The following is an 11,807-nucleotide window of genomic DNA, read 5'->3' on the forward strand; positions in this document are numbered from 1 at the left end:
ATACATGTAACATATCGTTTTATGTAGTCCTACTTCAGGCTTCCCAATCTTATACATGTATATCACTTTTTCTGTTCGATCTTTAACACATCGTTTTATAATGATTAACAATCGTTTTATTAGTCCTACTTCAGGCTTCCCAATCTTATACATGTATATCACTTTTTCTATTCGATTCTTTAACACATCGTTTTATATGTAGTCTACTTCAGGCTTCCCAATCTTATACATGTATTCACTTTTTTACTTCGTTCATTAACACATCGTTTTATATGTAGTCCTACTTCAGGCTTCCCAATCTTATACATGTATATCACTTTTTCTATTTCGATTCATTAACACATCGTTTTATATGTAGTCCTACTTCAGGCTTCCCAATCTTATACATGTATATCACTTTTTCTATTTGATTCATTAACACATCGTTTTATATGTAGTCCTACTTCAGGCTTCCCAATCTTATACATGTATATCACTTTTTCTATTTGATTCATTAACACATCGTTTTATATGTAGTCCTACTTCAGGCTTCCCAATCTTATACATGTATATCACTTTTTCTATTTGATTCATTAACACATCGTTTTATATGTAGTCCTACTTCAGGCTTCCCAATCTTATACATGTATATCACTTTTTCTGTTCGATTCATTAACACATCGTTTTATATGTAGTCCTACTTCAGGCTTCCCAATCTTTACATTATACATGTATATCACTTTTTCTATTGATTCATTAACACATCGTTTTAAATGTAGTCCTACTTCAGGCTTCCCAATCTTATACATGTATATCACTTTTTCTGTTCGATTCATTAACACATCGTTTTAAATGTAGTCCTACTTCAGGCTTCCCAATCTTATACATGTATATCACTTTTTCTATTTGATTCATTAACACATCGTTTTATATGTAGTTCTACTTCAGGCTTCCCAATCTTATACATGTATATCACTTTTTCTGTTCGATTCATTAACACATCGTTTTAAATGTAGTCCTACTTCAGGCTTCCCAATCTTATACATGTATATCACTTTTTCTATTTGATTCATTAACACATCGTTTTATATGTAGTCCTACTTCAGGCTTCCCAATCTTATACATGTATATCACTTTTTCTTTTGATTCTTTAACACATCGTTTTTATGTCCTACTCAGTTCCATTAAATGTACACTTTTTCTTCGTTTAATGTAGTCCTACTTCAGGCTTCCCAATCTTATACATGTATATCACTTTTTCTATTTGATTCATTAACACATCGTTTTATATGTAGTCCTACTTCAGGCTTCCCAATCTTATACATGTATATCACTTTTTCTATTTGATTCATTAACACATCGTTTTATATGTAGTCCTACTTCAGGCTTCCCAATCTTATACATGTATATCACTTTTTCTATTTGATTCATTAACATATCGTTTTAAATGTAGTCCTACTTCAGGATCTGTTCCTGAACTTTGACCGAACACTTCATGCGTCATATGTTTTCCAACATCCGGTTTAGTAGCCCACCAACATCAACTCAAGACAGAGGCAGACGAAACATTCTAATTAAAACTGCAAATTAATATACCTGGTAATGTGTTAATTGACGGTTGACCAACTGGAAATCAAACCGCACATGACTTTGCATTGTGCAATTCCGATATTGAGATACGTCTAAAGCATTTAAATCTAAATCAATCACCGAAACATAAAGAATGAGTGTCAATTTGGGCCCTCTTGTGGCCATGACCGAGAAGCTTTATTTTTTGTTTACAGATACCAGGGAGTTAGGACATCATGATATGACATATGATTCAGGTCAGGTCGGAGTCCCTTGTGAGTTATGGGGGGGTTAAACAGGAGGGGCTATTTTCTTTTTTGTGCAATTTTTTTGGAACCAAATTATATTTTTGAATGATTTTTTATGATTTATAATGCATTTAAAATCAAATATTCGGGTTTTTTCTAAGGAATTAGTCATGATATAAAAATATATGAAACGTAGATATGTGAAATGATGTTTAGACACCGACTTATTATTATCTACAGCTATCTTTTGAGTGACGACAGACTGTGAACAGACAAATTGAGCAAAATAAAATTATAACAACAAACCCATGCCATGCTTTTCTCAGCTTGGTAGTGTCATTGATGACCTTTTATATTGGCATAATGACACAACGAAAGATATCTATAGGCGAAATCAGTACAAATCTGGACTGGAAAACGTAACCCGTCATTTCTATATTTCTACGTAATATTAATATATTATTGATATAACATGGCCTGGGGGAGAGGGGAGGTAAAATAGTATCTTGTAGAGACTGAACCATTGATAAGACAAATGATTTGGCGCAATATGGCAATTCAGTTTAAACAATAATTATCCATATATCGATATATGTACATACAATACATTGAATATTTGGGATTGGAAATCAAGCTTAAAGCAACAAAAGAAATTTATATATTCATTATGTGACAATTGATAAGAACAGACACAATTACATTTGTATATTAGTATTAATTCATCATACCATTGACGCTGCACAGCTAACGATCTACAAACTTACAAGTATTTCAAAATAATTCACATCAATTTTGCATTATCTTGTTCTAATCAAAATTTGCCGTGTTAAATAAAAAGTCAGTGTGTCATCAACTCTTACTATTACATCAGATTTTATTTAGCAGAAGTCGGAGGACTGAACGCGTTTCTTCCCTTTACACGTATAACTGATTTATTGGAGTTGTCGCCCTTCCAATGTCATGCATTCAATATTCGCTAACGATTGAAAATATGAAATTTAACAACATAACAAAATCATGCATAATTATATCATAGAAAAATGAATTATAACCGCATCCATTGACGAATAAATAAATTATCCATCTATGATAAATCGCAATAAGATGAAAGCAACTTTGCGGTCATCCTGGATTTTCCAGGGGTTACTATAACTAGCATTATATCCAAATGATACAACGAGAGTGATAATAACTTCTGGGATATCTGTTATACTGTGTGGGCTACACTCTAAAGATGGTAGCAATATTATTTTTGTGCCTTTCTGTGATAAACCGTGAACTTTGGATTTCCTGTGTTGCCAAGCTTCATTTAACTGTTTATCACACACTTCCGTGGACTTATAGTTCATGCTCTTGAACTATTAACTTTCTTTTTTTCACTGATTTTGTTTTTACTGAAAAACAACCAAAGATAGAAAGCTCTTAAATAATTATAAATATTATTTACTTTTGTTTTTCCTGGGTCTGCCTTTGTTAAGGTCTTCTTTATTTTCGGTACCATGAGTGGTAAAAAGCTGCATTCATTGAGATGATTCTGTCTAGTTTTTAAGCACTTATATGTGCATAATCTTTACAGATAGGCAAAGAGATTAACACAACATCAGATAAAAATATTGATAATGCGATTTGTCACCACATGAGTTAAAAGGTACCACTTTTAATCGTTAATTTTGATTATGCCACAAAACATATCAAAGAAAAGCAAGAATTCATAATAACGTCAGATCAGAAAAAAAAACTTTTGATTTCTGCGAGTGTAAATTAAGTGTAAGTAATATAAAAACAAAATCACGATACACTGTTTCCTCAACGTGGAATGTACCTCACGTGCGTTGTCTGACGTCAAGGAACACCCGGATCTAGATATCAAACAATTAACCGGGACAGGATGCATCAACTTGAAAGACTTCGTCTGAAAGATTGATTTTTAATGTTTATTTTCAGCGAATACTAATTTTGAAATAAAGATATGTTTTTAACGCACACCTGGTCGGCAAATTAGCAACTATCTACGAGCGTGATAGTGTGAAAATAATGTTTAAAAGGAATACAATGCACCAGTACACCTCAAGTCAAATAGCAAAAGGGGGTCAAGCCTATTTTAACAATGTGATAAGGCCAACTCAGCTTACAGGGGTAACTGGTACTTTGTGTCCACAAAAATATTTGCAAAGAGGATGTAGTGCCTATCAAAATTGACTGAAAAAATGAGGCAGATGGAAAAGGATCCAAATCTGCATTGTAATTTGGCCAGCAGTTTTTTTTTTTTTTTTTTTTTTTTCAAAGACTGGTACTTTGTGTCCACAAAAATATTTGCAAATTTACAAAAACAAAATATTTGGAGAACAAATTAAATGCATCGATTCAGTTTATTCCACATGAAGTAGGCGAGTTGCTGGGATTCAGATATAAGATTTGAAAGTTCGGCCAATACACACATGTCCTTACCATGGTACATTCGGTCTAACGAATGCCAACAATTACACAAATTATAGTTATTTAACTTTTGGTGCATGCAGTCAGTATTTCATGAAATATAGGATCGGTAACTTTTTAATGGCACAGACTATTATTTTCATATATATTTTGTTTTTATTTTGAAGATAATTTAGAAGATGACACGTTTTAGAAGAAGAAGTGTGTATAGTGCGATATCGCATATCCTTGTTTTTTTTATGATGAAAAATACTGAAAAGAAAACTGTTAGTCGGCAGTCACCCTATATTTTGACCACCTCAGGACATATTAAATCTCGTTAATGGGTTGGTAGGTAATTTCACACCAGGATGACAAATGAGTAACAGTTTGGTACCAAACAAAATCAAAGACATTACATAAACCCTTCAATTCTTCATATATCGATACATAATACCGTACATATTTAATCTCTAATTGCATACAGAGGAAGGTGATTTTCAGTTTCTCCTGTGTGCGGTGAGCTATCATCATAAACATTCAAAATACTTAATGTGTAAAGTTCATTGTATAATATACGTCAATTAAAATATAAGGCATGTTCACATGCAAATTGTTGACACTGTTTAAGAAAAATAGTTTTTTTTTGCATTTGGAAAGTAGCTGAGTCAGTTCTAGTAGCAGGTTTTGTGATAAACATTTAGCCGAGTCGACCATGTCCGTGTTCCTGATACCTGGACTACCTGCCACACGTAAAAACCCGCAGAACGTGATAAAGAGCAGGCCATCAAACTAATTTCTCTTATCTCTTTATCCGATTTACCATATTCCATGAGCAAATTGAAATCAAATTCACAATAATTGAACGCACGAGAATTGTATAAATATTTATGTGAATGACCAAGTCTCCGCCGGAGTCCGAAGGCTACATCCGCTCAATTATCCTTTACACATATTTCCACATTGTTTATAAAGAATAGCATAGACCAGGATCTCTGTCTACTATTGGCCATCTCAGTCCTGCTACCAAATGTCAATATGTTAACATTCATATGTATTTCATCCTGACAAATGTATGATCTGTAAAACTGTAAATATAGAAAATATTTGTAATTTAACCATGCGGTTTGTCCTTTTTCATTACACAAATACATTTGTATTACAAAAATTAAAAATAATAGATAAACACAACGAATCATAATTATTATATTGAAGGAGAATCTATAAAGTTATGTGAGTGATAATCGACAAATTTTACACGTCTTTAATTGTTCATCGAAAAACATCTTAAGATAAGATCATATTAAAGGGTTTGTATCGATTTCCCGGTTATTGATGCTATAACGATAACGTTGAATGTAATGCCTATTCACTTTTAGAACTCTTCAAATCATATTAATTAAGATATCCTTCTTTTCTTTAAAAGCAATAACTATAAACGACTTACCAACATTACAAATATTATTTTATTTATTAGATAGCTTTTCATTCTCTATTACTCTAATTCAGTTGATAAGGGAAAAGAGAAGCGTGAAAAACTCGACGTATTTAGGGAAGCCATTTTAAGCATTAATTATCTTTATAGCATTCCATGTATTTTACATTCATCGCAAGTCTCTCTGATAACTAGCATTATGGATTCAACTAAACTAGTTCAAACATTACCAGAAAAGTTGATACCTGAAGAATATATCCATTCCGTGATCTTACACATCAATTATAGCAAGCTATACTGATATTATAAGGAACGTAATGTAAAAGAATATATTAAAAAGTAATTACCAAATATAATTAAAAGTAGGAAACAATAATATAACTACCAATTTTAGTTTGTTTTAGTTTGTGTGGTTTTTTTTTTGTTCTTGTTGTATCTTAATATGTATCATATTGATATAATTAGATTTATTGACATCTATCTTCATAAAGTGGGATTTAAATATAAAATCATCGATTGCATAAGTTCAAATGAATATTCACAAATTGAAATTTTCGTAAAATATGCAATTCTTCATAAAATTAATTTAATTCTTTTTAGTTTAAGGAAGTTGTTCAGTCAAATATCATTAAGCAGTTCGTATCGCTCATTTAAACAAAATCTCTACCTTATCTTGTCGTTCTATATATACAAGATAAGTGTTCCGATCTGCTCCCTTCGTTCCCACTCTCAATTTACGCCACATATCGACGTACGTGTTCTCCATTTGTATGTTTGGTAGTTTTTTAGGCTGATATAATCTCACGGGTTATTATGTATCTAATTTGACTACTTCCAAAAATGTTGTGTTTACATATCAATGCATAATTCCCACCGATTCCTTAAATATGATAATGAAAATAATTTTAATAAATCTAGTATAATACGAAATTAAAGGTGATAGCATAAATATGACTGATTGTAAACATTTTCTGTCTTTTTCTACATTACAAAGCCTGATTGATATTCTGTAACTTTTCCCGATTCAAATTTTAGCTTTATTTATTTTTTCATAAGGTTTAGGTGAAGTAAGATTTTATATCCATACCCCATGAACATAATATGCAAAGACGCATTTTTTTCTCTTTACTGGAATTATATCTGAAGGTTATTATTTAGCATGAAATTACTGCTAAAAAAGGAAAACTTCATTAGAAAACGAAAACACAATAATTTAATGGTTTTTGTTTCATTTTTAAAATTTCTCATTATACAAACGATTATTTATTATAATATTTGGTGTCATATTTTGTTAAAAAAAAATTTTTTTTAAATCAAACATGACTAAATTAATTATAATAGATATTTTGAAAATTATTTAGTTACGCTGTAAATGTACATTTTCATGCATATGTCCTGATTGCACTAAATAATCTAGCAATGGGGCAATTTCAATGTTGAAAAATATATAATAATAAATCAAAAAGTAAGATTCAAATAATAATTGAGTAAAGAAATTCGAATGCGCTAAATTCGTGAACTTATCGATATATCCATTCACCCGTATTTTCAATTAATTAATAATAATGACTTCATAACTGCAATTAGAAATCTGTCATCATCATAAGTGTTTGTTTCCAGTATTATAAACAAAATAAACAATTTTATTTCAGAAATATATTTCATGGTCTCATTAACATATTAACAACAAGCATAGACGTATATTTATTTAACATTTTGTCTGATTAGATCCAAGGTTATACTCCACAGTGTTGAGGGGAAGCAGTGTTTAGAAAAGTCGCACCCTCGTCTTTCACAGAGGGACAAATCCTCGTCAGACTCCGGCACGTGTTTGGACCCCGATTAAATATTTGTTCTTCGCTCGTGTTCAAATCATAATATTAAAGAACTACTGGATACACAAGCGGTCATCGAGGATCAAACAGCCAGTACACCAGTGTTTCTCTACTTGCCAAACGCGTCGTTGCAAATGTCAATTTCATATATATCCAATTATCACTAAAATACAAATATTTTGACGTCAAAGTTTACCAACTCGCTTAAATTTGTTTCCATTAAAGATTAACAATTTATCTAATAAACGGTTTTATAATCCAAAACGTGTTCGCATCATCATTTCATTCTCAATGGGAATTTATTATATCTCTATGCCATTACTACATTGTATGATGAAAATTTAAAAAAAAGATGCTCCACCGCTGAGAAATGATATTTTTCACTATCAAAAACAGAGCGAAATAAATTACTTTATATTATTTTTTGTGTTAATTATATATATGTATATATATATATATATATATATATATACGATTAAACAACAATTATTGTTCAAATGATGAATATCATGTATGCTCTGAAGGCGGTGGAGCATCTTTAAACGTTTAACGGCATACATTATTTTTAATTATTTAAAAATAAACAGAATATATCATGTTAACGTACCTTTTAATATGACCGTTTCCGATTTAATATTCATTTGGAAAAAAAACTAACTCAATAAGTCATTTACAATTAATAGCACATAAAGAAGAAATAAACACTAATAAAACTCTTCTAACTCATTGTTAGAATGGATTATTTTAAAGAGAAATTTCTCTCAAGTTTAGAAATAAATTTTGTTTCCTAATATTTTGTTGCGTAGGCAAGAAATGTTTGAAGGGACGGGAAACAGGAAATAAATATTGAACTGGTTTTTCCCATAAAGTCTTTATGTAAATCAGAAAGCTGAGGATAAGTCCTATTTGCTAAACCCAACATATGTTGTTGGGTTTTTTTGTTGTTTATTTTTTTATTCTGAAAATTTTATTGTTTCTATATGGGTTTTTTTTTGTTGTTTTTTTATTCTGAAAATTTTATTGTTTCTATATGGGTAAAATGAGTCCAATTGCGTAAAATTACTTTCGGGTCATTTTTTTAATAATTCTTACTTCTTTCGGTATTCCTAACTTCAATGGCATGTTCTATGTCACTAGTGATATCACCACCTGTTCTTTTGAGGTATTATACTGTTGGCAACACTAGTTGGAGAAAAAGTCAATATACTGTTGGCAACACTAGTTGGAGAAAAAGTCAATATATTTCTTTCACCGAAAAATAATGCTGGTACTAGTACTACCAACGTTTGTTTTACCGGAATTGATTTGATATAGGGTCCCTTTTGACCTTGGCCTGTATATGGCAGTTCTAGGCAAGAAAATTGTCACTAGATCAGTAAGAAAAATGATTAAAAAATACCAAACTATAGTAAAAAAAACCAAGTATTTTGAATATACCGACCATACAGGTGTAACACAATTATAAAAAGTTGAAATAATGAAATGATAAAACAAAACATAATAAATAGTTTTAATTATCAGCAATAGTTAGTAACATTGCATAAGTATACCTACCACGATGTCGGGGCCGTAAAGCAGTCAACACGGCATTAGAAGGTTTGATACAAACTGTCGATGTCATCAACAAATTGGCAACCTCTTACAGTCATAATTCATCATTTACACTTCAAATGACTTCACTGACTTTCATTTTTATGTCAACGAAAAGTCATAGAAAGTCAAAACAGCTGCGTGTTTGAGATTGAATTTTTCCTCTGACATCAAATAATATTTATGTTATAAAGTTCTCTTATTTTTTCTTATTTTTTTCTCAATTTTAAGATGTCAATCACATGTGCATTCTGTCAAAAATAGCAAATAACAAAAGTTACAAACGATTTAAAATTAGAAAATGTACATTAAAGAAAATAGTCTTTTCATAATATGTATTTATATCATCAATGTTCAATTTAATATATAATTATTATGCATGCCATTCATCATGTGAAGACCAGTTTACCTTATTCAAGATCAAATTTATTTCTATTTTTCCTGCGTATTATATTTTATTTGTAAATGGTAAACAAAATACCTTTACAATAACAGAATTCTTTATAATCACAAATTAATGTAAATAGTAGTACATGTATTTACAAATATCACCATCATAGACACCATTATAGCGCATGAAATAGAAACTTTAGTATGTTATGAATGGTATATTATTGCCCTGGTCAATTTTTATTGGGAGTAAAAGGTATTTTCATATTAGATGGTGAATATTTCATTAAATCTAATTTGATAAGCAATAAAATGAATGAAAAATAACGGAAGAAAACAATTTTTGCAATTGATGAACATATATTAATGAAAAGGGTAAAAGGCGTTAATTTGTCCTGCTGACTCCATAGTTTATATACAGCGACTGTGATAGACTATCGATTGCATCGATTTACCTTTATTAAAGCTTTCATCCCCTGAAAAAATATTTTATCATTTAATATCTCAGTCGATGGTTTAGATGAATAAACAAAGGTTTATAAGTCTAAATAAAAAAATTAATGATATTAAATAAAATGGTCGAAGACGCTATTTTGATCCGACTTTCCAAAACAGTTTATCGCAATATGAATACGATTTTACTTTACGTGAGAAAATAAATCGTTGATTCCCTCAATAGGTTATAAGTATAATTAATAATTCCTTTACATTAACATCTTAATTTTAATAGAATGTATTCATTGATACATTCTGTATCATTATTTATTATATCTGTGCACAAATGCCGTCCAAGTGATTGAGGGAAACCTCATATCAATATAATACTATAAATTACAATGTTCTTCGTTTAGGTCATGTTGTCGCACGTTCTTACTACTTTTAGTGTAAGGGAAGCTGTTATATATAAATGATAATATGAATGAACGACGACTTTGACTGGAAACGATATTTTGGAGAAAAAAAATTATTTGAGAATATGCTTCTTCCTCTTTTTTGGATTTGTATTGTTAGAGTGACAATATATACAAGAAGACGGTGCCTGTTACATGAAACAACATTTATCATATCGTATATTATACCGAGTTAGTTAACTTCTAAATCGTAATTTTTCATTAGTTTTCAGATTTCTTTTCCCTTTTTGGTCAAAGTTCTACCTTTTTACCTAAAACACGTCTTTGATTTCTGATTTTGTTTCTTTACAAAGAACGAGTAATCCTTTACTACACAGCAAACATCAGATAACCAAGTGTATTCCAGCGATTGGCTGATATTTTTGTTTGCATTTATGATTATACTAATGAATAAAAAAAGGCTTTGAGATTTCGTTCCTACCATCAAATGAAGCAGTCCTCTTAGCCAATTTTCCAAAACCAATCCCCAATTAGCAGGGTTGTTACATATTTGTTCCAAATGGAAATGGACTTTTGTCCAAAATTGATAACAGCAAGATTTGAAATGTATTAGCAGTTATATTTCCTAGGAGATAGTCTGCGTCACAAAACATTGTTTCCTGTTGATAACGCTACACTGATCCATTTCCTTTTTAGATCAATAATGGTGATACAGTTCAAAATACACAAAGCTGGCTATGCGATGGTCTTTGAATCTGAACATAGAAAGTTTTATTATTAAGCAAAAATAAACTATTCAATCTAATTAAAATTCGATGTTGATTGTCTACTCCGTAGTTTACGAAGTAGATAACGAACATCGAATTTTAATCAGACTGTCAATTACTGAGCCTTGTTTAATATATTTCAAATTATTTAAATCGCATTCAGCGACTAAAAGGACGTCTCAACTGTTCCATTTCGTTTCTAATATTGAATATGTAATGTAATAAAATAATATATGTAATATCGTAAAATTCATGGTAGGGATCGTTCATACCACCCATTATATTTTTTACTTACATATTCTCGAAAATTCTGAATATCTATGAAAAAAAAAATTACAGAAGAAAAGTGACTTATTTCAACCGTATCAAAGAACGCTACAGAACTATTACCTTCTTGTTTTAACTACTTTTGTTTATCTGGAAATTGTGATTATCTATCTTAGTTAATAATCTGGTTTGTTTATTTTTACGTCCTATTAACAGCCAGGGTCATGTAAGGACGTGCCAGGTTTGTTGGTGGAGGAAAGCCGGAGTACCCGGAGAAAAACCACCGACCAGCGGTCAGTACCTGGCAACTGCCCCACATGGGATTCGAACCCGCATCCCAGAGGTGGAGGGCTTGTGGTAATATGTCGGGACATGTTAACCACTCGGCCACCGCGGCCCCATCCTTGATTATCTATCTTAGTTAATAATCTGACATGTCCAATAAGTCCTATTAACCTACT

At 30.9% G+C, this 11,807-nt stretch overlaps 1 protein-coding gene across 1 annotated transcript in view; it reads right to left on the reverse strand.

The window, feature by feature from the left end:
• LOC138316688 (LWamide neuropeptides-like) overlaps positions 1–1,483 on the reverse strand; it is a 3,652-nt gene extending 2,169 nt beyond the window's left edge. The window contains exon 1 of the mRNA XM_069258353.1: positions 1,439–1,483. Coding sequence (XP_069114454.1) covers positions 1,439–1,483 — 45 coding nt within the window. The remainder of the gene's footprint in view (positions 1–1,438) is intronic.
• Positions 1,484–11,807: the final 10,324 nt, after the last annotated feature.

The sequence above is a fragment of the Argopecten irradians genome, chromosome 2 (genome assembly GCF_041381155.1).
Source record: "Argopecten irradians isolate NY chromosome 2, Ai_NY, whole genome shotgun sequence".
Taxonomy (NCBI): Eukaryota; Metazoa; Mollusca; class Bivalvia; order Pectinida; family Pectinidae; genus Argopecten; species Argopecten irradians.